We start from the raw sequence: 26,668 nt of genomic DNA on the forward strand, positions 1-26,668 counted from the left end.
ACATTCAGAAGCCCTTGTTATTTTCATCTTTCCTTGCACCATGCTCTTTCCCTCTCCCTTTCACTCTTAATTCATTTAAGCCTTTTCACTGTTCATCTTTATTCAGAAGTAAATGACCTGAGCTTAATGGCTTATTAAATCTTTCAGATATGCCATCAAATGGCTTATTTGAACTCAAGCAGTAAACTGCGGTTTAGCTCTTAGTTTTGTTCTTTACTATCTGATCAGTTCCGAGAGTTTAGTATCCTGGAGAAATGCCAGTCAGGAATGCACATATAATTTCACATTATTTCCTGCTGATACAGTGACTTTGTTTTTTGGGTTTGTTTTTTTTTCCTTTTGGCCCTTGAAACGGGCCTTATTTTTCTAGAAGATGGGAAACAAGTTTTCTGTTGTGTTTGTAAACTGAGGATCTAATCACTTCCCTACCTCATATCTGGTCACCAGAGGCAACAGAAGCACACATTTGTCAAGGGCTCTCTCTTGTTCTCAGGTCTTTCATTGGAAGTTTTCTCTTGTCATCATTGTCACCTGACACTAAGGGGACAATCATCCAATGAGCAAAAGCCGCGTGCATGTGAAAGAGAATAGCTGGGAATGCCTGGCAGTGTAAAACCATTTTTTAAAATTTAATGTCAGAACACTAAGCCAACGTTCTGCAGAAACCAGCCAGTCCTAAGGACACTACAGTGGCCAAGCCATAATAATAATTGTTGGCTGCACTGTCTTTCTCCCGTGGGAATAAAAATGGTAGGAAATATGCCATGCAGTATGTATTTGTATAACTGAAAACTTGATAGAAGCTGCGACGATGCAAAGTATGTGAATATTATCAGGCCTTTTTATGAAGAGACAAACTGAGGGCAAAGGTTTATGACTTGTCAAAAGTAACACATAGCAGAGCAAGGAGCCAGGGGCTCTACTTCTGCTTTACAAGCCTGTAAAGAGTACTAGTGCCTAGCTCTTGCTATGTGGTTTAGACAGGTTACACTATTAACTTCCATCCTTTTTTTAGTGTCTTACTGCTCTGATTGCACACTAGTAATTGGGGTTAGTTTTACTGGGCAGATTTTTGCTCTGGAGTTGCAAGAGCTCAACTAGCAATACTAAGTCACAGCTTTCTCAATGAGCCAATACTGAGTGAGACCAAACATATGGGAAATTGTAATACTACCTTGGAGTTCAACATGCTCTTCCCTTGGTGTATTGTTTCAACCTCCTCATGTTGTTTCTTCACAGCAGGAGGCTGCCATGCAGCAGAATTACTATGGATAACACATGTATATACACTTACAGGGGTCACCCACCATTGTAAATTGTTTATATGATATACAGCACTGTATTCATAAAGGGGAGAATGAAATGTGTTTGAATTTATACAAATTTTTTCTCCGTGGGTATACAAAACTGTTTCCATATTTCTGATGGACTAAAAATTTTCCCCAGAATACAGACTCTCAGAAATACTACACACAGGAAGTGTTTTGAATCTGCAGAGATAACTTAAGTAAGTGAGAATGAAATTTGTCCAGGATAATCTTATTAATGTTTTGATCTTGGCCCTACTTCTGACTGGCCATCAACAAAAAGCTCCTGTGGTATAGATACTGCTTTTGCTGTGTATTGAAACTGAGCATTGGTGTTAATAAAAGAGTCAGTTTCTTGGGTTTGCCTGGGAAATATTTCCTTCATGTGAAGCCTCATGCAAGACTGAAGGAAGGTGAAGGCGTTCATGTTATCATTAAAAAAAAAAAAAAGAAAAAGAAAAGAAAAAAAAGGTACAGTTATTCAGTGAGAGACCAGCAGAGAAGACAGGAATTCCTTACCACACAGATTCCAGATCCATCAAGGCATCTGTTTGCATTACCATTACAGTTGCAAGGAGAGCATTTTCCTGAGCTGGTACGGTAAAATCCTTCTTGGCATCCCTGCAATGAAAAAATAAAAATAAAAATAAAGTATTTCCTATGCATACATATTTGGATAGTTGGGTTTGGCTGAGAGGCAGGGGAAAGCAAGAATTACAGCCACCAGGTCTCCCCAGAGCACGCTGCACAACCCCATCACAGCAGACCACACACACGCTGCTGAACTCGAGTCTGTTCTTTCACTCTGTGCCCTGGTGCTGCTTTTTTTTGCCTTACAGTATTTAAGCTGTCGACATTCCTGCCTGTGTCCTGCCCCTGGCCAGCTATGGTGCCTGCCTGCAGGTGAGGAGCCGGCAGATTCTCACTGCATTTTGTACCAGAGGATGAGTTAGCTAGAAATGATGATCCTTATTCACTAAAGAAGGTGTATTTACAGGAAAGAAATAGCTATTACTTAAAAAAGAAAAGCTGTAGGAAGTTTACTAAAAGCCAGACTTTGTATTGGCTTTGACGAGCTTTGGATGAAGATCCTAGAGGAGACAGAAACATATCTACAAAGATCAATGACCTTCTGAATGAAAGCTGGCTGGCCAGCTGCTGTGAGAGGCTATCAAAGCAGGGCTGTCTGTCTGTCTGTGAGGCTGGTGAGATGTGCCAGCGATAACCTGTTGTCATTCCAGGAAGTAATCAGTAATCAGGGAGATACAACAGTTCTTCAGACATTCTTCATGTAACATAATAAATAAATGGGGGGAGATTGCATGAAAGGTAAAATTTTCTTGCTAATTCTTAAATGTGTGGCTGTGCTTGGTGTATATAATTTAGTACTACTGATAACTTACCAAAGCTGACCAAAACTAAACAGAAGATTATAAATATCTAAATCACCTTTTTAAAAATACTAATTAGGGCAATAATATAAGGAATCAGAAATACAAACAAAGCTATTAAGATGCCCCTCTAAGACTGAAAAATAAAAGAAAACTAAAGAGGGTAGCTTTTATTTGATATGTTATGTGTAAATTCTCGCTCTCCACTGAGGAACTTCTACCTCATTATGCAAGGCTGGTGAGACATGCGCAGGTTGGTCTCAGGAGCAACCTGTGCTATTCAGGCAGCACCTGCTCACCCTGTGCAGCCGCCCTGTGTCACATGTATTCTGTTAGATCCATGCAGACTCATGAGTTTTTGGATCCTAAGTCTCTTACCCTTGCCTAACTCTTGCAATGTTGTTGCAGCGCTGATGGGAAGGCCCTAGTACATCATTTAGGTCTCCAGAAATTATTTACCGCACCCTGTTTCTGCTAGCATTTGCAAACACTATCCTTGAGGTGGTTGTCAGAGCCTGAGATATGCCAGGCTCTCCTGGAATATGTTCTGTGACTGCCTCTAAAGCACTTTGTGTATTCTGTGGCTCTTGAGGTCACTTACTCTTGCAAAAAGTTGGAAAAGTGGAGGTCCAAGTGAATCAGAAGGGTATGATCTTATATAGTTTGCATTTGTATGAGGTATGAGGCTTCTTATGATATTGTACTGATCTAATTAGGGTTAGATTTCCTTTGTAGCTCCCTTTTCCTCTTTTCCTCGGGTTGTCCTGAAATTAACCCTGGCACAATGCTATGGCCATATTGCTTCTGTGGCCTGAACGTGTATGTCTGCACGGTGCTGTAGATACAGCTGTGGAGCACTGGGTAGCAAGAGCCAGCAATCCCGACATTCATCTGTGTGTTAGCTTCCATTCTCAAGGGTGGGTAGATACTTCTGTCCAGCCAGATAAGCTGTTTGTTTAGAAAATAATGGATCTTATGAGATGACTAACAAAAAGCTTTAGACATGAGGTTTACAAATGAATCATTAAACCAATCTTATCCCAGAGAGCTCTGAGAAGCTGAGATGAACATAAATGGAAAACTCAGTTGCCTTTACCATTCTTACACACAATATTTTATCTGGTTTGCTTTGGAAACACTTTCTTAGATAATAGCTCCTAGGAGGAAAAGCCTTCATACCATAGCCACTTTGGGACAGCAGAAATACTATCTACTTGTACTGCTTGTTTCTTTCAGTTGTTTAGTCTTGACACAGAGCTGTAGGACTGGCTCCCACCAGACTAAGGATTTTAGCTGAATGATTACGCCACACACTGTGGAAGGGAGACAGTTAGTTTCTAAATTGAAAACAGATTCTTATCCCAGTGACTGTCTTGGAATTTTTCTCTCCACCCATACAGGTCTAAGGCATGTTATATTCTCTGATGCCCCTCAATTGGTGGGTGGTCCTAGCTGGTCCATTAGTGTCTGCCCAAAAACTTTCTTGGTTTTGCAGGTCTAAGCAGAATAATTTTTTACTTACGATGGTGAATACGAACAATGGAAATGTATGAGTGTGTGTAAAGGTATCTATGCAAATCCTTCACTCAGTCTTAAAGATCATCTGCTTTATACTTCAACTAAGGGTGTGCCTGCATTGCAGCCATCAGTCAGCCTTCATCTAGTTCACTCACGGACCAGTAGCAAGTTGGGTGCAGGTCATTGCAAGGTCACTGGTTCCAGCCGTATGGGCAGGGTTGTACAGCCTTTGCTGAAGTCCACTGGGAACCAGCTTACCCCCTGTTCTGAGCAGACACGCTTCTCAGTTTCTCAAGACATCTGCCTCCATTTTGGGTGCCTCTGCTATTCTCACTGTCAGAGACCCTCTTGAAAATGAGATGCAGGGTCCTAAGTCACCTGGGTATTTTTTGGCAATATTTTTTCCCCACATTATGCAATTCATCACAAAAACTTGGAAGGTGCTGATGCTCAGTATTTTAATACAATATTTTAAACCATGGGTTGCATCAATTTAAACTAAAAATGAGGTATTGACAGTCAAGGGTATGAGGGAAGTGGGGATGAGGCGAAAATGGGATCCAGATTGTTTCCTTTGGGTTCAGAAGATTTCTCAGGCATTCTCAATTATTCTTATATATTTTTGTTGCTCTTTGCCCTACTAGTGATAATGGTGTGATCGGTTAGTTGTTCCAGGGTGCAAGCCAACATCATATTTATAAAAAGAAGTGTCAGAGTGTTGAGCTAATTGAAGGATTCAAATGGCCGAATGTTCTGGGAGCAGAAAATAGTTGCACGCAAAGCACAAACAGGTCTGGAACAAAGTGGAAATACCCCCCTGAAAAATCGTTATGTATGCAATTGAGTGAGGAACATTTCTGTCCACTGTCTATTTCTGAATGGTGAAGACAATTAGTAGGCCAAAACGCTAGGTCTGCATTAGCAATTATGTCTTCACAATTATTAGATTTTTTTTTGCCCAAGGGACAATGTTTGTTCCAGGTCAAGCTGAAAAGTCCAATGTAATGTGGATCTTGCTGAGCTTTTGAAAATCTTTTACACCCATGGTGCATTTATTTCCCCCAACCCCCTTGCATCTGGATTTAATTATTACATTTCTTAAAAACAAGAACCAGCTGCAGTACTGGAAGTGCTGTGGAGCCTGTAGGCATATTCCATTTCTTCAGACCCTTCTACTGATATGGGTGCGAGATGGGACTGAAGATGGAAGACAATCAACATACACAGGGTATGAGTTTACTCCCATATTATATTCAAGAAGTTCCACCAATTTCACTGCAGCTACTCCTGCTCTGTGCCTGCATAAGAAGGGCAGAGTCAGGTCCCCGTTCCTGCCCCGCTGCCAGCTAGCAGCAGTGGTGCAGCCCGGGTAGGTACGTTTGCTGTGACCCTGCCTCTTCTGGCTTGCTTTTCCCAAAAGAAGAGTGCTGTGCTGGTAACGTGCACAGGGTGTTCTCTGTGGTTACATCTGCATCAGCCACCCGAAGAAGGGCAAGGCATGGTTTCAGGCACTGCCTTATGATCATCCATACCGACTGATGGTTCATTTTCTGCCTTGATTTTGCTTTTTGACAGATTGTGATTTTCCCAACAATGTCCAGGCACAGCTCAGAGCATTGCATCTGTTAGGACGTGTTCCCACAAGGCAGGCTGCGTGGGACTGTTCTTTTCTGGGCAAACACAGAGAGAGCTTCAGCACGTGGACATGGGCTGTGTTATGCTACTTGTCTAAGAGGTCCCCACACTGCTTTATTCGGTAATTCAGATGTAACCATTGACTCTCCCATCTAATGGTAAGAAAACATGGCATGTTTCTTTAGTTTGTAGTGGAACTTGTGACTTTCCTGTGAATATATAAAAGCACAAAGGGTCTCTTTCTTCCACAATAAAAGGCTCCCTTGGATCCACACCAGTGTTTGCTATTTCCAGAGTTTTCTCTTGAGTGCTGGGGTACATGAAGGGATGTGATTCAGGGTTAAATGGTCTACATTAAGACATTTCAGTTATATTCATTATACTCATGCCTACCAGTCTTGGGCCAGGAATCTCATTATATTTGATCCAAAACAAACCCAGAAGAAAAAGATGGTGCTTGCCTCCAGGACCATTGTAGAAGAGGAGACAGCTGGTGCACTTGGGGAACTGAAGCTGAAGAACAGCACTCAAAGCAGCAGTCATGGCACATCAGCTGCCAAATCACTGCTAAGTTTAGTGTCAGCTGAGATCTCCTTCCAGGTCTGAGAAGGATCCTCAGTGGGCTGCGTGGACGTTCAGACATGAAGGCAAAGATCAAGCATTACGGTATTACTTAGTAGATTTTCACTTCAAAGGTCTCTTCAGGATAGTAAAAGTGAGTGCAGCCTGGGCACAGTTGAATCCTATAAACTCATGGGCTTGTGATGAAATGAAAATTAACTTAATTAACCTAATATCCCAAATTTACCTGCAAAAATACAAAGAAGTTCTATCCTGTGTCATAAACACCTGTATTTTGTGTAGAAGGGTGATTATTGATGCCAAGAGGCAAAAGTGCACATTTTTTTAAGTTTCTGGCAGCCTCCACACATTACTTCTTCATATGCCAAGAGGCTAGACAAATGACTATAGCTTAATTTATGGTGTGCTACTCAAGTCAACTGTTCCTGATCATACTCTTTTAGCCTTCAGTGGAAGATAATTAAATTAATTCTTGTTACCTATCATCTGGTGATGGTCAAGAACATACCTAGATAATTACCTCTGGCTAAGCTGACATACCACAGCTTGTTCACCCGCTTTATCTTGATGGTGTAACAAGTTCATTGGACATATAGTTTCATTTTGAAAAGATTTTTGTGCATTTGAGTTTCCATTGTGCTGCAGTCTAACCTGTTATGTAAAGGTGGTAAAAATATTGTCAGAAGACGTATACTTAAGAGAGTCTTAGCCTGAGAACTGTGAAGTCTGGTATGACAGGCTCTCAGTCGAAACATCTATGGAGAATTGTGACACATATTTTGACTTATTTGCATAATAATATTTATCACTTGATGTTGATCGATCAACAGTTTCAGAACTGTGAGACCCTCAAAAGTCCTCACTGTCTCTTACGGAGTGAAAGAAAAGAAGAGGAAAAGAAAACAAACTACTAGAACATTTTCGAGCTTCACCTCAGAGCCCAGGGAAAAGAAAACAGAAAAATGTTGCTTCTCTGTCTGATATAACAGCCATAGATACCTGTCAAAGTAGGTCACATGAGTAAATAAAGCCCATGTTTTTAATGCATTGATGAAAACAATCAGATCAATTGAGTGGAGAAATGGATTCTTCTCTTCTTCACAGTTTCCCATCAAGGTTTAATGTTTTTTCTGGAAGGAACAGTTTAGTCAAACAATTTAGGACTCACCATAATACTATATCTCTGAAACTCTCCATCTTTTGCTATACAGGGGTGAATGAATACTCTAAACATCTTCTACCTGTGTTACAATCCGTGGGTCTAAAAGAGAGACCAGGCTGCTGGAAGTGCATGGCATTGCCATGGAAACAACAGCCCTCTGCTCCTTGGGGACTTTTCCAAACCCAACCCAAACATGCTTGCTTTTGTTTATTTTTATGAGCAGTATTTGGAATTGGCAGTCACAGTTCTGAGGCCTTTTTGAAGATTGTTTGCTTAGGCCAACTTGAGATAAATAGCCTACTGCCCTTCCTAAAAATAAAGACGTTTTCCTGCTTGAATGTCTTCCAGTACTTTCATTTATCTAAGTATTTATTAGAAATAAGAACATTAGAGAAACAAGTCTGAGAAAGCAATCCTCTACTGCACATTTGATGCTATTCCAAGTTCTCTGGTCTCCTCAGAATAGGTAGGACTCTTTTCCAAAGAGATTCCTGGTCTTTCTCACCTACAATAGGGTCTTCACATTCAGAAATACTCAATCCCCAGCCAAGCGCTTGCAGAAAACATGCTGAATTTTCAGCTTCCTGTAGGTCCCACCTGACACGTCTATGTCAGCCATGAAGACAGTCCCAGGCTGAACCCCAGAGGAGCTCCGTGCCCCAGGTGCAGTGCTGAGCTGACACAGCTGTGGCCGTGCTAGTGCGGGGGCATCCTGGCCAGCAGCCTCCACAGCTGGGCGGTGGGACTGCGTGTGTAGGAAACCCAAACCACAGCAAGCTGGGAGTCATCAGTGTGGAGACATCCACATGGGAAGAAGCCAGCTAGACACCCTTTGCATGGTTTAATTCCTTCTGTACTAAAATGTGTCTGAAGTAGGTCAGCTGTGACTGTTGCTCTCTGCTGACTGCAAAGGGGGGCTTGGAGGGCTAGCTCATGTGTAGGGACCTGTGCTGCATACAAAGTCTGGGGACGTGAAACCGATTGCACGTCAGGTGTGCTGTGCTGTGTAGAAGTGTCCAGGTTACAGCTGCTATGCCACAGATCTGGCCAAACTGCTGGACACCTTGGACCTTTGGAGAAGTGCAAAGGCTCCTGACAGTCTGTTCCACCAGTCAGCATCTTCGGGTAGAGCAAGTGGATGCATCTAACAGTGTCCAACAGGTACAAGCGATTCTGTTTCTACATTTGAGTTTAGGCTGATTTTGGTAAGTTCAGAGTGTGATCATGGGATGTTTCCCTTTGTCCGGATAGTGTCTCCTCTGATATTTACAGCTAGCTCTCTAAAGGAGCTGTATTATATTACCCTGCACTGGTGCCACCTTCCTCACTGAATACTTGTGCATTCAAAAATCTGCAAACAAAATCTTTTCAGCCCATCTCTGAGATATGTTTTTCTTCTTTGGAGGGCACAAAGCATACATATATGGTGGCACCTTTGGTAAAGCTATAATTCTTAGGAAGAGTTTTAAAATGCCACTGGACATTTGTTATGTGGAAATTCATTTTATTGCTGCTAGTAGCTCAGTCCCACTTCAACTTGATGGCTTTGGACAGCATAAAACATATTTAGGAAAGAAACCTGTAAGAAATTATTACTGAGAATTTGTATTGTCATCTGAAATACTCGGTGCTCACTGCAAACAGTGACTTTAGCTCTAACACATGCCTGTGAGATACAAGATTATCCCATTTTACAAAGAGTAAAACTAATCCCTGACATCATGTTAGTGCTGTCATGTTCATTCCTGGCTCAAGTTGCAATTAAGCACTGTAGATACAACTAGGAAGAAGAGGTCTGGTGCTGTGAGTGATTTTGACAATTTCCAGAGCTAGTGACTTGAGTAAAACTCCCCAAATAACTACACAGCTAAGTTCTAGCACAGAAAGGAGCACAACCCCATTTCTAAGGAAACCTTTTGGTTCCCTCCAAAATGCACACTTTTAACTGTACTAAAAATACTGCTTTGCCAAACTGGGATATAAATAAACAAAGTGCTTGGCTCCATGGACATCCTAGCTTAAAACCACTCTGGGTAAGCACAAATTGTACGGCTTATCATGTCTGGAAAGCATTAACTACAAAGCAATATTCTTTACCTCAGATAGATACATGAACCTACTTCTGGTGTTTCATTCAGCAAGAAAGTACTGAGAGCACTAACATGACTTCTACATCTGCTTTTCAGCTCAGGACATAATTGACTTCCAGTACGTTTAAACATGGACTTTTAAAATCCAGACTGCCAGTTGTAGACTGATGGACATTTGACCATTTCTTGCTCCCTGGGAGCAAAGTAAGAGACGTTTCAAATTCCTCAGGTCAAAAATGTGTTATTCATAAGCATAGACACAAAGATTTAGTTCTTCTTCAGTCTGCTGGGAAACTGTATGCAAACAAAAAGAGCTGCAATAACACAGCGCCCCACTGGCCTGACTTTCCTGCCTTTTGTGATCTCCAGGAGAAATCCCTCTCCATTCGTTGCCAAAACACAAAATCCAGCAGATCGACAGAAGGCACCGTGCAACGACAGCTCAGTGCTGGCACATGCTACTGGTGAGCAGTGCACTCAGGAGCCCTGGGCTTGTTGCTCTCTTACACAGTCACCACGCACTTTACTGACTATAGAAAAGGTGCTTAACTGCTGGAGGTTACATTTTGGCTCAAGCATTCAGCACGTGTAGTATTTAGAAGTATCTTGTGACTGCAGGGGGGGCTCAAAAGTGTGTGTGTACGTGGGGATAGATGACGGTTAAGTGGTGGGGGGGAAGTATAGCTATATTTGCTCTGCAGGATCCTGGTGTTGACTCAGCCAGGCTGGCTGCTGCCTTGGTCCCAGAGAACTGGATGGACTCACATGTTCACTAGAAAACCTGTGAACTGCACTTGCTGTGTAGAGTCAACAGATAGTAAAGCCTGCATGCATTTCTCTCTTTTCTGAATGCATAGGCAGCTGCTCTGATGGGCCCATCAGAGACTGAGTTTACCAGCCTAATAGGGTGTTTATTAATTAATGCTCTGATTTGAATGGTCTACATGGACATGCCTTTAAGTTATGGAGATGGAGACCTACTACTGGCAGGGGATGAACTGCCAAAAGCTTTTATCCCCATCTCGCATCTTATCCAGCCAATGCTCTGCCCATCCAGGCAGTGTGTGATGCTCTGGTATACTTCACACCCAGACTTTTCCACTTCTGTGGGTGAGGAACTCACTGGCGCTAGCTCACCAGCTCTTGCTGGAAACACTTTTGTACCAAATACTGACTACAGTTGAGAAACAATATTAAGTAAGTCTTGGGAAGAATTTGACTGATAAAGGTTAGAACTATGCTGGTATTGTCTGTTCCCAGGAAACTACATATTTTACAGGTACAGTAGCTCATATAAGGTATCTGAGAAGTATGCATCAGCAGGTAATCTGCCTTTCCTGTTTGGCTTAGCTAACCATGAAAGATTATCTTGATACACTTAACTACTAGATAACAAATCACTGATCACAGCATCAGCTGCCAGATGCCTCTGTATGATCAGACTCCTGATTCCTGTTTTCCAAAAGGGTAGGGCAGTCAGTGATAACTGCATGAAAACAGTGCTTGTAATATTATTTGCTGCTTTGAATATTATTTGGCGTTGCTCGTCTTCTTCACAGCTTTTATTCTCATCCATTCAACACATGAACACTAGACTGTTCACAAGATCACCAGCAATGTATAATCAAGAAATGCAGAGCTTTGCTCTGCATTTTTTCCCATAATACCTATGGGAGAAGCTTGGGAAGGTGGTCTCTGTCTCTCAACAGCTGAAATGGTTGAGATAACAGGTGGCTGCATTTAAACACTTTGACTTTTGTTACTCCTCCAACCTGCCAAAAGGATCCATCTGTACACCTGCATTTGACCTGACTATGGTAGGCCATGTGGACAAAGGATCTGATGGATCCTATGTGAAGTATATGACCTGGGGTAAAATTTGCCTAATTAAATTCTCTCTGCTTTGTTTTGTTCTGAATTTTTGAAGCAGGAGAGAGAAAATATTTCTAAAAGGCGTCCTTGGGCTCTTTATATACAAGTATTTGATGACAGCTCTGGTATTGTCCTAACTGTCATTTGTATTCCTGCTACTTTTTTACAGTCATAACTATATAGTTGCAACTAATTTGTTTATCAATTTCTTCTAGCTCTCGTGTCCCCAGAATTTGGATGGATTTGAATTTGCCAAAGGAGAAAGAATAATCATATGGATAGAGATCTGCGCAGTTACATTTCCTCAAAAGCGTAGTGAGTCCTTGTAGCAGTGAGGGGTTTGCTGCAGACAGCAAGTTCCAACAGGTCCGTTTATATATAGTCAGACATTGATTAAATCCATGGCTCCTCAGTTTATATTTATAGCACACATTCACTCTAGTTTTTATTTATAGGCTACCTTTTAGTCTTGTCTATATTATATGTCTCTCTTGTTGGCAAGGAGGCTTGAATGTCATTTAAAGAGTCTTACAGTAAATGCCAACCAGATGAGATGGTTGTTCATTGGCCCTTCTTGGGGGAGGCCTCTGTACTTCTGTTGGGCTGTTTCTATTAATGGAGCATCTGAACATTATGCTTATGGGCTGTGGATCTCCACCTGCCCTCCATTGGCTCCCACAGTCTTTCTGCTGCTGCCTTGTTCTCTACTCATGCTCGTGTCCTCCCTGTCCTACTTTCCGTTTGTCCTCTTACTCCTCCACTTTGCCTTTCCCTGCACCTGGTCCTAATCACTCACACACTTCATGACAAACCTTTCACCTCTAATCTACTAACATCTTTGCAGCAATAGTTTCATTATGTTGTTTGAAATTAACATAAGGAAAAATATCATCATTCCTTCTCACTGAAGGAATGATGATGAGAAACTCATCACCTTGTTTCTGTGCATTAGCTCCTCCGTCCCTAACTACGTTCATAAGGATATTGAGGCTCAAGAAAACACTTTTTGTGTGACCATGAACAGTACTCTTTCACTCAGTTTCTGTGTCTGTAAAATGGAATAATGACCATAGTCACAGAGAATCTCAGAATGGTTGAGGTTGGAAGGGACCTCTGGAGGTCATCTGGTCCAACGCCCCTGCTGAAGCAGGGCCACCTAGAGCCGGTTGCCTGGGACTGTGTCCAGATGTACCCAATGTAATCCCAGATTACAGTGTTCCAGATGTACCCAATGTAATCCACAGCAGTGACACAAGTCAACAACATCATGTCTTTTAAGAGAACTAGTCAGAACCACCAGGAATAATGAATATGCCCGCATGGGCAGACATTTCTGGTAGTCATGATTTGCTTCTTTCAGATGCCTGCAGTGAATATAAAGCTGTTGCTCGACCCAAGACTGCCAGTCTTTTTAATCCAGTGCTGAAAGAACTTTTTTGGCTTCCAGCTAAACAGCCATGCTTGAAAGCCATTTGCATATTTACACAGCACTGCTTGGCATTGTGCCATCTTCCCTTTTTTTTTTTCCTCCATTCTTCCTAAGGGATAGACCACACTCTGGTATTTGAGGGCAACTTTTATGAGTGACCCGCAAGGATTTACTGCTAAAGCATACCAGATATATGAAAAAGATTAGTCAAAGAGGCTAAGGAGAAAGATTTACATGTCTGTGTTAAAATTTCACATGAAAAGTTGAAACTGTAGGACAGCTTTTAAGATATTTAAGGAAAAATCTGTTTTCTTCAGTTCATAAGAAGGAAATATGAATATGGAAAAATCTATTTGATATAGAAGTTATTTTTGTTAAAACATCTTTCAGGGCATTTGTTTTTGTTAGCTACAATGATTAAACCATTTTCCTCTTCTTGAAAAAACAAATGAAGACCTGGAGCTCTTACTGAAGGTACAAATAATATTAGTTCTGCTGATAACTTCCCCTTTTAACCTGCCCTGTTCATTTCTCTTAGTTTGCTACATGCATCTTCCTAGAACAGGTCTTGGCTATGGAGGTGGTTGCTGTGAGTTCTTCCAACCACTGAGTTAAACTATAACTGATTTTAAAAATAAAATGCCCTGGTGATGCCCTTTCTAAGAGCTGTCATCCTTCACTGTAGCTTAAGTTATCATTTGAAGAAATAAATTTCAGATTCCCAGACCTCGAGTAATAGCAAATTCAAGACTGTCTTTGTATTTGGACTTATAAATCCCTATGAAGTGACATTTCTGAGGGGTATTTGTCTTTCTCTGGAGAATGAAGATCTCAGAAGTTAGTAAATGACCTGTTGGCCAGACATGCTCTACCATCAAAGTCATCATAGAGGTGGACAAAAGTCCTGCTCTGCACCACGAGGTACTCCACAATGTGCAGACAAAAGCATACATCTACTCTGCAATTTTAGTTTTTCTTCATTTATTTTTGCTAAATTTATCTGAGCTTTGAAGCCTCTAAAACCTAGAGAATTAAAAACAAACAAGCTTGCTTACCAGCTTCCCCTTAGGCCTCCAAGCTCTATTTATAATTTCTATAAGCCTTCATTACCTCTGATCTACAGTATCAAATTTTTCTGAACTAGAAAGGTCACATTCTAACTATTATTACTGGAGAAATTAATTCAGTGTGTGACATCATAGCTAGACTGTTAATTACCCCATTTAATAGGACACTACAGCTGTTAGAGACCTGTCTGCATGCAAAAAGCCACTCTGTAGTATTTACCATTTCAAGGGCAGAAACCTCATGAAAATTAGCCTTTTGTAATTTCAAATTTGTTTTTAAAGTTGTAAACATTTCTGAGAGGAATACATTTTTTAGCTTAGTCTCCAAATCAATATTCATTATAGTTTTATAATAAGCACCCTGGTGTAGTACATTAAATTCCTGTATTGTTCTTTTAAATTTCTGACATTGTTAACTGTGAAATATTTATTACTTCCAGTGCCTCACTAATGTTGTAAATTAGAAATTAACCAGAAGCTGGTGAAGAGTTTTGAGCACAATGCTGGTTATCTTTTTTTTATCCAGTAATCTTGACAGGTATCTCAGTTCTAATTACATTTAATGAGATTAAAAATGTGAAGCAATTACATGAATTATACAATAACAAGCTTTCTGTTTTGTTATTTGGCTTGCAAATGTAAAAGCAAATTCTTTCTTGCTGAAACAGTCATTCAGTGAAAACCCCTAATATTGTTGCATATTCTTATTTTTAAAAATAAATTCTAAGATGAGATAGGTTCAATGACAATCAAAGCCTCATTTGCCATAGATCTGGGCAAATTAATTTAATAATGGGGTTTTCTAAGTAAGTGATATGAAATGCTCATTAAACCTGCAGTAGTATGTTTTTGTGAAGCTCAGTAATTTGAATCTTCAAACAAACAAAAAATAAAACAGTGACACTGATTTTCAATCTGTAATCTTTTTCAGTAAATGAACTGTTCAATGAGTGATGAAACCAATGAAGCTTTATTTTCTGTTACTAGTGTCCCTTCTGTCATCCCATGTGTGTGGATTTCAACATTATCCCTTTTTTTCTGCATCCCCAGTGATGCTCCCACCTGAGACCACAGGGCTACAACTGGTCCCAAGCCACGCACACTGTGTTTGGCCACTCTGCAGGCACTAAAGAATATATCTGATGACTGAATTTAGCCTGGTTTTCCAACTGTTGCTGTGTTCAGCAACAGCTTAGCACTGTAAGATCTCCATCATTTATTTATATATACAAAGGGGTTGAGTTCTCCTCAGAATTTACTGAAATAATTGTGATTGCCTTAAGAGAGATAGGACAAGGCTCTAACTTAATTTGAAAACTTCACTTGCTGACTTATCCCTGACAACTGGCAATATTTATGTATCACCTGAGAAGCTACCAAATCATCAGCTTCCAAAATAGAAATTTATTTTTATGATAATAAAGACCAGATTATGATGCTGATGGGAACTGTCTTTATGAAGTTTTAGACAAAAAGCTCAGAGATTGCTAAAACTAGCAAGACTGAAACTAGTTGCTACAATTCTAGGTGAAACCCTGCTGGTGGGGGAGATACAGAACAAAAGTTACTTCTATTTATCCCTGGTGCACAGTAGAGCTAGGAGTTGGAAGGAAAGTTGCCATCATTTAGCCCCAGCTGGCAACTAAGTGCCACACAGCCACTCACTCCTTGCCTCCTCCCCCCACCCCAGTGGGATGGGGAGGAGAATCTGAAGAAAAAGGCAAAACTCATGGGTTGGGGTAAGGACAGTTTACTAAGACAGCAAAGGAGGAAGGAAAATAGCAACAATACTAATAAAAGAATATACAAAGCAGGGGATACACAATGCAATTTGCTCACCACCTGGAACCCAATGCCTAGCCTGTCCCCAAGCAGCAATTCCTCCTCCCTGGCCAGCTCCCCCCCCTTATATACTGAGCAGACGTCATATGGTATGGAATACCCCTTTGGCTAGTTTAGATCAGCTGTCCTGGCTGTGTCCCCTCCCAGCTTCTTGTGAAAATTATCTCTATCCCAGCCAAAACTGAGGACATGAGTGAATATAGCTAATTGCACATGGGTAATTGCCAAACCAATAAGCAAAGCTGAGAATGAGCAACAGGAAAAAATGACAAGGAACCCCCTCCCCAGCCCACTGTCACTCTGTGTTCCTGTTCCTTGAGCGGAGTTGTGCATGCCTCCCTTGCAATAGTGACAGAGTAACGGTGATTCCCGCAAAAAACAAGCAATAGCGTAAAGCCAGATGGCTTCATGCAGAGCAACAACATTATTACCTTGACTAAGTAATTGTATTTAATTTTTAAAAATTTCCTGTCTTGAAAATATTTCCAGACTGTTACCTCTTCCCCAGTCCAAGTGGAAAACAAAATGCCATTCAGCAACAGAGATGGGGTTGGATCCAACATAAACATTTCTCAGCTAGGCATTCTCCATAGAAGTGCATAGTCATTTTTTCCATATACAGTGAGAAAGACAAAGCCTCTGCTTAAAAGGCATTCTTCTTCAAAAAGGGAGGGAGTATAAATGTTTTAGCCGTCTGCAAGCTGGCTAAGGATTAGAGATTAATACCAGCCTCTGCTCTAATATAGTTATTACTACCGTCACTAAGTAAAAAACTTACTCTTACAGATGATCACTATTGGAAATAGAAAATCTGCAGTTGGAAAGGGAGCTATTTGATTTTCCTCTTTCAAACAAAATGCCAAGTTTATTCAAGGAGAACAATTTACAGGAAAAGGGAGAAACAATTTTGCAGTGTTTCCTCATTAACCACCCTCCACCCAGTCCCCACAAAACACTTCACATGAGATGTGGGTACTGAGCCATACTTTCTCCTCTTGAGTCCCCCAGATAAGTGACACATAATCAGTTGACAAAATACAGCACTCCCTGAGAGATTTGCAGATAGAGACAAAAATTTTCAAGGGATCAAAAATAAAAGTGGCCTTTAAATCAGATATGACTGTGTTCATGGGACACTGTTAAAACTGAAAGGGTAAATCTGAAGCTTCGTTTGATTTCCCTTTTGCAACAATTTCCCCCTACCCCAGATTTCTAGTATTTACTGGTTTGATTTTGCAGCTCTTTGAAATATTGGGATCGCAGTGGGGATGTATAGTGATCTACTTGACCAACAGCCAAGGCATCAATTTAAAAGCCTGTTAGCATGAAACACAAGCCACAGTGTGAAAAGATCAAGAGAAAGAGCTTTCATGTATCACTCCATCCCAAGGGTGGCCCAACTGTGGACAAAACGGGCAGCTGCTGGGGATGGCTGATGGGAAGGTGCCACATTTCTGAGCTGTTCTCCCAGCACGGTTTTCCCCTTGATAGTGCCAGTGCTTTGCAAATGTGAGGAGAGGAAGGGAAACAGCTTGGCATGGTTAAATTTGTACTGCAAGCCTTACATCCAGCATGGAGGCGGGCAGAGGCTGTGCTCTGAAAGGAGAGAGGAAAGCCCAGGGCTTGGGAGAAGGGATAACCTATCCTGGTCTCTCACGGCCACTCTGTCCATGGCTTGTTTCATCACAGGCATGGACTGATAATGGAGAAATTAGTTTCTTCTTGGCTCAAAGAGGGCGAAGAGTAGATTCATCAAGAGAAAAAACCCCATCCAATCTCTTTCCTCATGTCTCACAAAAATCCCTTGCTCAAACCTCTGCTTCCAGCTGACTTAAAAGCAATTAGTTGGTGCTTTAGTGATGCTGTACAGCCTCTGCAGACAATCCTCCCCATTGATGGGAAGTAGGGAGCCACAGAAAACCACAAACCTGCGAAAACCCACAAAATCCCTCTGACCTTAAACCATGTCTAGCCCTTCAACACCTGCCCACCTCCCCCCTTGAATAGATCTGTGCCAGGTACTGGTGCTCTGGAGACCTTGCCAACCCTCAATGGGCCAGGCTGTGTTAGCTTTTATGGGGCACCTTGGTATGTAGGATTTTAATAGCTGGAGTAGCTGGAGGGCTGTGCTGTGTTTTGCCCTGCCAGCTCTTTTCTTTCTTTTTTTTTTTTTTTTCTTTTTTTTTCTTTTTCTCCCTGTTTTTGGATACTGGAGCAGATTTTTTTCTGGGCAAATGCTTGCTTCCTCAGAGTGCTTTCAGGGAAGGGTCCCTGGAGCCAAGAGGGGGAGCACAGCATAAGGGAGTCATGAATGGCAGGCTCTCTGTGGCTCTCCATGGGTTATCATCCTGGCTCAGAGGTGGAAAACCAGAGTGGGAGACCCTAGGATATATTGGCCTTGCATTAACCTTGGCAGAAAAGAAGGCTGCTCATCTCTTGCCGCTCTGGAGACCTTTCACGCAACAGTAACCGGATGCATTGTAGGGTGGTAACAGGGTACAGCACAGCCCAGAAACGATGCGGTTTAGTTGCTGGTTCTGTGTGCTTTTTCTTCCACCTGACACCAATGGTGAAAGGTTGAATGAGTTAATTTTTATTCCTTTTTGTTGGGAAGACAGAGTTAAACAATGATTCAGAGCCTTAGAGTTTCAGCTAAAATGGCTATTTTTACAGATCATATTGGAAGTTGTTTATGTAGGTAGAGTCTTTTTATTCAGTAATTATTAAATTATGTTTCAAATTAACATTCAGGTATGCCAGTTCTTCCTATGCTCCCTGGCTTCTATATGTCATAACTTAAAAAATAACATTTTAGTTCTTCTTATAATCTTGTAAACTTGGAATAGTAATTTCAAAAATATTTTTCACAACTCTATTATTCTTTGGCTCATACTAGGTATGTTAGTATCTCTTGAATGCTGGGGTTTTAGCACTGTTTCTCACTGGTTTGTCTTAAAAGAAAAAAAGGAGCTCTAGTATTTCTGAAGTATTTATTTTAAGAAAATAACCATCTAAAAACCTGCACAATACAGCTAAACAGGAATGACAAAGCCAGATCATATTGACTACATTTTAGTCAATCTCTGTTTGCATTGCCAAATGCACATTGTATGTATCCTGACCGATAATTAGGAAAATCTCTTTGAGATCATTTAATGACAAAGAATTAGATTTCAAAAACTGTGGAGCTCTAACAGCTTTGTATGGAGTACTATTCAGCAATTGTTGAATCTTGCATTAGGATGCATAACCCAAACATCCCCAGCTCATGGTGGTGTCTGAAAATAAACTGGGATCAGATCCAAATGTTCAAGAGGACCTATTAAAATATAAAACCCAAAGATGTCTATATTTTGGTGTTTGAAATCTAAGTCCAGAAGCAAATTGTAAATTATCAGTGGCTGGTTATATATTACTCGGAAACTAGACCTATTTTACACAGCTCTTGAACACTAGGAGCTCTAATTGTTATCAGTTTAAATCAGGACAAGTTCTTTAGAAACCAATTCTTTTATTGTTTCTCATGCCTCCTGGAAAAACTGGACTTTTAATTCCTTCCTTGCTTCCCATGTCATGAATAAGAGCGGGTATGAAATGCCTTTTATTGGTTTTCACAGCCCTGAATAAGCTTTGGGGCACTTTGCTGGTACTTGCCCAAAACTTTGTGGGAACTCACTGCAGTGGAGTTAAAATTGCTTTGTTCTCGGGGGTGCTTTATGCACCTTCTTGAAATGGAGAACATTCTCCACTATCCATCTGCTCTGTCCTGTGCTTCCATTTGCTTCAGCTTCCTATGATTTAAAAGGTTTGGGGTCTGGTGGCTCTACTCCAAGCATCTGATTTTCATTAAAGCTTTGATGAGAAACTTAAGCTGGAATCACAAACATCTGCAGTAAAACTTCCTCCCCACTAATAGACGTTTCTCAGAACATAACCTTGTTGTACCAGAAAAAAACAGCAGCTAGAAATCCAAATTGCCCATTATGGGAGTTAACCTAACATAACCTCAAGGGTCTGAAGTGAATTCATTTAAAGATCTGCTTTTTAAAAGGTAGACGCAGTTCCCATTAGCTTAAAAGAATATAAAGGTTTCTGTCAAGCTAAAACCTTTTTTGGCTCGCACCTCAAGATTAGGTCTTCTGCTGCTTCTTTTAATGCTAGTTTGTTTTGAACAGATTAATGCCACAACTAAGGATCAAATTGTGGTTTCTCTAAACAGTCTGCAAGACTTTCTGTTCCAACTTTTACGGGGGAAGGGATGAAGGCACTTTGGTGATAGTTTGAGTCTTTGTTAACAAGTGGCTGGTACTTGCGATTGCTCTCTTTTTATATATTTAATGTAAACCATTTTAGAGACATGAGCTTGTCACAAGTCCCATGCTAATAATTGCTTATCACTTTAGAGAACCAAAAAGAAAGCACCTTAAATACTGTTTCTTGCATTTGAAAATTTAGATCAGCAGCTGCTGGTAGGAGTCAGGTGGGAAAAAATGATGTCAAACATGTCATTTTAACATGTAAGCTCCAACAAATAACTTCTACCTCTCACTTTCTCTTATAGTAAATGGCTAATTTTGCCTTGGCTATGATAATTGTTTCCTTTAAAGGACTTCTTTTGCCTCTTTGCCTTTTCCCTGAGCCAAAACCACTGATGCTGGAAACAGTTTTCCTCTTCCATCCGTCCAACAATATCATGCCTTCCTTCACTCTGGGAATTGGCTTCCTGCCCTGTCCCAACTATTTCATTTTTTTCTTTACTCTTAAGGCTCTTGATTATCTCATTCTTGCTCTAATTTTTTCCTCTCCTTTGTCTTCTTCCTGCTTTAGTTTGCTTCCTTTCCCACTGTTTGCTTCACTTCTTTCCATAGAGGACATTTGAAATTATCTTTTCTTGCTTGGCAAGTGTCTCCACAGAGTGTCTGTCTTCCCTTTCTTCCACTAATGCTTCCCACACTGACCTCCTATACTGGGCTCTCTTTGCTATTTTCTTGACCTCATGTAGTCATTTACATCAGAATGACATGAGTCTTTTTCTGGATGTCACCTTACATTAATTTTGCATTACAGTGAGTGACTGCACAATGTGAAACACAGGGCATCATTTGCCATACTCTCTAGTATTTGAAGTCTTGTACCATTGTTTATTCTCACTTTAGACACTGTAAGGAACTTTCTTCCTACTGGGGAACAAAATCTATACCTATATAATTAAAACCATCATGTTAGTGGAATTTACAAACACAAATGTTGACAGTGGCAGGCTTCAGACCAAAACGGTAATGTATGACTTGCCTCTTATTTTAAAGGCATGTGTTTGACAGTGGGATATAACAGTTCTCAGAAGTTACTTCTGGTTTTCAGTTTTAACTCTGTGCCTCGCCAAAACTGGAAGTGTCTCACCACCCCCTTTCCTTCTCTGTGTCCAACCTAATGAGTGGAACCCCAAAACAAAGATTTCTGATGTTTGCCACTCACTTGTTTGCTTTCATTTGACATGTCTGTCAGTTTTAAATCCTTTGCTTCCATATCTGATGAATCTTCCTTGTAAAATCTTTATTTGGAAAAATCAATCTCTGACTTAATGCCACCAACGCAGTCGGGTTATACTGATGAGCTGGATCCAGCACTTTGTGCTCACTCTTTTTCTCACTATCTTCCCATACACGTCTGAAGTCGGCACTATAACATCTCCCCCACGTCCCCTTATTGTCTTTGTGAGCCAAGGAACTTAATCATCCTATATAGCACACAACCCACTGAGTACTTGAGAGTGCTTTTTATATTGATCTCTTGATAGACAATCCAATACAACTGGATAAAGCCTCAGGTGCTTAATTACCTTTGAAATTAAAATTTGTAACTAACTTGTAGTCTGAACTGGGTCACCTTCAGTTTCCAGTTGTTGCATATGATGAGACCTTCTTTTATGACTCTAGTGAGCCTATTATTAATTTTTTTTTTTTTGCCTATGTATGTGCTTACATAATAAGTTCAAATTTTTTTCTTAACCTCTCTCTGAGCTAAGCAGATTGGATTGTGGAGTCTCTCAGCTACCTTCCTATTCCTAACACTGTAATACTTTTCATGATATTTTTCTGAATAATTTTCATCAATTTATAAGCATTCTTCTTGAAATAGAGGCAGAGAGCTAGCTACATTATTCCATGATGGTCACTACTAGTGCTCATTACGCAGGTGACATGACATTTCATTGGGTGGCATCTAGTCCAGTTAATTTAAACATCTACATTTTGTGCCCCAGCCTTTAGCTGATTAATGAAGCTGTCCTAAAGTGAGTATCCAACATAGTCCTTACAGAGGAAGAGGCTCCTTTGAGGGCCTCCAGGGAAGACAGCGAGGAATTAGAGGTTTTAAAAACCTGATGTCTCCATTACTGTATGAGGAATTTGATTTTATACTTGAAGACAGTGCCTGATTTGGATTGGAAAATTTTAGGCACAGTTTATGTGCCTAATTTAGGTGTACTGGATCACATATTGATTAACAACCAGGCCATGAAGCTACTAGACATTGCTGAGGTCCAACTCAAACTCACAGTCTGCTCTGTGAGTGGGGTACAGTATATTAACATAGCATTGAAAATGTAGTTAGTCCTCTTCTCTCTGTCATCAAGAGGCTTTCATGCAAATCCAAGGCACAGAAAAGCTCCACGTTAACATTAATTTTGAATTTTTATACCAGTTATCCCAGTTCCTCTGAGAGAATATGGGAAAGAAAGAGGAGTGGAAAACTGACAAATATTCTGTAATATGTATTTACATTAGTTGAGGTCTCCTGTTCTTCTATAGGTTCATAGTATCAAACTCTTACCAAGATTTGAGAGCACCCTACCAGTTATAGCTTGGAAACTCCCATCAGCCCTGTTTCAGACCTTGCAAATTTCTGAAGGTGTTGTGCGGAGCAGAATCATGTGTGGGGCAAATGCTGACCAGCACCTGCCCCACATGCTGAAACATCATGATTTCCACCTGCTCTGATCTGTGCTCCAGCTTTACAGTGGCAAGTTTCACGTCGTGGTTGACTGGCACCACAGTCCACCATGAAGCACCGTCCATGGCTCTGTAACTCTGCCTCGTAAATCTGCCCGCTTTGTATAATTTGGCACTATTCAACGTGACTAACAGCCTCTGTCTGCTTGGGAGAGCTATAGGCCTGAGTCAATATTTAGATGAAGTTGCTGAATCAAACCGCACTGTGTAAGGGAGTTTACTCTGTGGTTCACTGTGAGCTGTGGGTTAAGAACTCGGGCTTTGAAAGAGGCTAATTCAAACCTGCTGGGATAAACCCTGTTCCCAGGGCTGAGGGAGGGGAGGTGGGCTGCAGGAGGGGGAAGCTCTCTGAGGACCAAAGGAAATGCTCCTTCCTTGGCTGAGAGACTACTACACCATCGCTCCCTGGCCCCTACATCAGCCTCCGGGCTTAGAGCTGGTTCCCCAGCTCCTGTTGCCAGCTACATACATGGATCAATGGGTAAGCAGGTTCTCACTGTTGCAGAGCCATCAGCCCTATCCCAACAGAGCATCCTACTGGGCCTCCCTCGAAATTGCCATGGAGGTGGGCCCTGAAATGCAATAGCAAGGTGAACCTGCAGCTAGCAAAGGGGCCTGAAATCCTGGCTCCTTCCTCATGAAACCATAACATCCTGCAGCCAAGGGCCTTGGCCTGATGATAGCAGGCAGCATCACTCATTCGCAACATGGGATCCAGAGTCTAAATGCTGCCATTGCAGAGGCTGAAGAGCAAACACCAGTTAGTGAGTCTGTTAGATCAGACTGTACAAATGAAACTGGGGAGGATTGAAATGGGTGAAGGAGACTAAAGTGTCATTCCTCTCAAAGTGTCCAATATATCTCACAGCACTTTCCCAAGGTAAAGTCCACTATATTGAAGTGAAGCAATGTGAACTGTGTCTTTGGGAAAACCATACTACACAATCATATCGAGAAAGCCTAATTATCACTTATGCCCATTATCCTGTGAAAAGCAGCTACAAAACCCATCCGACTCTTAAATCAGGCATTTCATTGAGGGACTTTCCATGTTGTAAGCAACAGGTGGCAACGCAGCTTCCCAGGGCTGATCCCAGGCCAGGGGAGAAGAGCTGTACATCCCACGTCACAGAGCCCGTCCAAGCCCGGGATGGCTCCCGAGAGCCCTTATGCCGAGTGGAGCAGGGTTTAGCCTCCAGTTTTCTCACACAGGTCATGTTTCGCGCCAAGTCCCTGGCAGGGTGGGCAGGCATTTCCCGAGGCTGCCCAGCTGCTTGGAGCCGGTACATCGGGGGGACGAGCGCTGCCCAGCCCCACGGTAACCCCAGCTGTCTGAAGGGCTTGTGCGCTTATTTCCATGGCTGTTAGTTCTGGCAATTGGAGCGTAGGGGGAAAACTAGCCTTGTGATATCAGAGACTGCAATCTTGATATTGTCATAGTGACACGGCTGTGCTACTCTCACCTCATTTTTGGATGGTATGCTAGAAGAACTACTCTTTCCCTTCCCATGACCTTATGTAACTCAATTTGCCTCCTACTTCGTGTCTCCCACGCATGAGACATTACTTTCCCCCCCCCTCCCAGTGTATGCTGGAATAATTATTGTTTTCTCAAGCTGTATTTTGGTAGTCCATTCCCAATGCAGCCTTGCTAGAATGAGGAGTATCGACCAATCCCAAAACACAGGGGTTGCAGGAAAATATTCCACCGTGAAATTGCTTCTCAGATCTCTCTAATTTCATTTGTCACTAATCCCAATCTCATACTTTTTGGAAGTCTTAAAATCTCTGCAGGTGTTTTCTCTGCAGGCAGTTCCCTACACGCATCTGATTTATTATCCCCACTCTCATCGCAAAACTTAAGATTGTGGCATTCAGAGACAAAAGCAAAAACTTCTACAGTACAGTGTTTGCCACCAAAAGACAGAGTCTTTCTGGAAGTTTAATGAATTACAATTCCAGGAACTACGACAAGGCAAGCAGAAAAGTGTTGTGACAATTAACCCTTGTAAAATAGCTCTGTTTGGACAGGCCTGTTTAGTTATGTTGGCAGGAAAGTTGGGAGACGTGCTAAGCCAGCCTCACTGCAAAGTACAGCAGCTGTCTGCTCACAGCAGGCAGGGCATGTGTACATTTTGAAGTCTGAACTGTATCTCTTCAGTCCCGAAATGCAACGTCTCAGACCCCCTGCAAAAAAATCCTCCGTTATCGCTTTAAGGATCGAATGATTAAGCTAACGTTAACCAGATGGGAGCTTCAACACAGACAGATGAAAGCAGAAAAGCGCAGACACTAGAGAGAGAAGGGAGTTACTGTACCTCAGCAAAAGGCACCCAACTTCCAGTAGCTACTGCCTGCTGCTGCCCTCTGATAACAGTGGCTTCTTGCGTGCTGACCGCTGAGCTACCTTCAATGTCAAACTGAAAAACGCCTCCCTCACTCGAGGCTGTGCTGGAGGAGAAGCATCTCAAAAGGAATAATATAGGAGAAACGAGGGGCCAGGCGGAGATCAAAGCCATTTCCTCCCCTTACATCCAGCAGTGGTCTTCTAGCGTCTCAGTAATTGTTTACCCTCTTCTGCAATCAGCCCCCCTTGGCTTAGTGGTGCCTCAGTTATTTTAACTTTCTTTCAGCGTTCAGTTTCCAGATGTGGCACTTCAAGGCAGTCTAACCAGATCCTTATTTAAAAGGAGAAAAAAAAAAAGAAAGAAAAAAAAAAGGAAAAGAAGGGAAGAAAAGCGCTTTTGCTGCCTCCCTCGTTCACTCTGTGCCTGTGGCTCCTCTTTTTCCCCAGAGGCTCCAGCTCAATAACATACAGATGGGCAGTGCTTAAGCAGAGAGTGTCAAACAGAGATTGTATTCCAGGAAAGCACCGCTGGCTCCCCAGCCACCTTATCTCCCCCTGTCAGGATACAGACTGACGCTCTGCTCGGTGCTCTGGCTTCCTTCACATGTTCACATCATTCCCTTTTTTACCTTTCGTGTTGAGACCCTCCCACTCAAACTTTGCTGTTCAGAAAGTGAGGTCACCCTTTCCTCCCCCCCACGCCACACCCCCCGCAACTCCATCCGACTGCTCCACACGAAACATTGACTCTCGTGACTGTCTTTTTTTTTTTCTTTTAACATCTCCAGTTTATTCAGTGGAAGGCAGAAAGGTGCCAAATATATTAAAAAAACCGCTAAACCAACCTTTTCTTTTGGCATGGGGGAGGGGAGGCTGTGGGCGGAAGGAGGAGGAGGAGGAGGAGGAGGGAGACTAGGGCTGTGCCATGGGCTAATAGGGCTAAGTGGTTTCTCTAACATGCTTCATTCAGATCCTTTCCCTCAAGCCCACCTCTCAGCTTCTCGTCAGCTTGTGAAAAAGAATATCATTCACTGCGATTTTGGAAAATGACTTCATTCCTCAGACTCATGAACTTTTATTTACAAAGAGCATCTTGTATTCCTTTTTCAAGAGATGCTTTGTGAGGCCCTGGTAACAAGGCTTGCAGTGTGTGTATGAAAGTGAGCTGAATATATTGCCCACAGCTGACTTAATTTTATGACTACAATTTCAAAAAGACAACACTGTAACCCTTGCTAGGTTTTGGGACAAAGTCAGGGTATAATTATGCTAATGTCCACCATTCCAGCCAAGGGGTCAGCACCCTGTCCCTCAGCTGTCCTGCATCCAGGGGTTTGTAACACCATTGGCCTGCCAGGCTTCATTCTTAAATCTTAACAGAAATTGGCTTATCAGGCTTCATTCTAGGAGTAGACT

The 26,668-nt window shown here is 41.7% G+C and overlaps 1 protein-coding gene across 1 annotated transcript in view; it reads right to left on the reverse strand.

Moving 5' to 3' along the window:
• LAMA4 (laminin subunit alpha 4) overlaps positions 1 to 25,864 on the reverse strand; it is a 100,356-nt gene extending 74,492 nt beyond the window's left edge. The window contains exons 1-2 of the mRNA XM_054821485.1: positions 25,224 to 25,864; positions 1,827 to 1,928 (exon numbers count right to left, since the gene is read on the reverse strand). Coding sequence (XP_054677460.1) covers positions 1,827 to 1,928; positions 25,224 to 25,424 — 303 coding nt within the window. The 5' untranslated portion in view covers positions 25,425 to 25,864. The remainder of the gene's footprint in view (positions 1 to 1,826; positions 1,929 to 25,223) is intronic.
• Between the last annotated feature and the right edge of the window lie 804 nt (positions 25,865 to 26,668).

This window comes from Grus americana, chromosome 3, assembly GCF_028858705.1.
Source record: "Grus americana isolate bGruAme1 chromosome 3, bGruAme1.mat, whole genome shotgun sequence".
NCBI lineage: Eukaryota > Metazoa > Chordata > Aves > Gruiformes > Gruidae > Grus > Grus americana.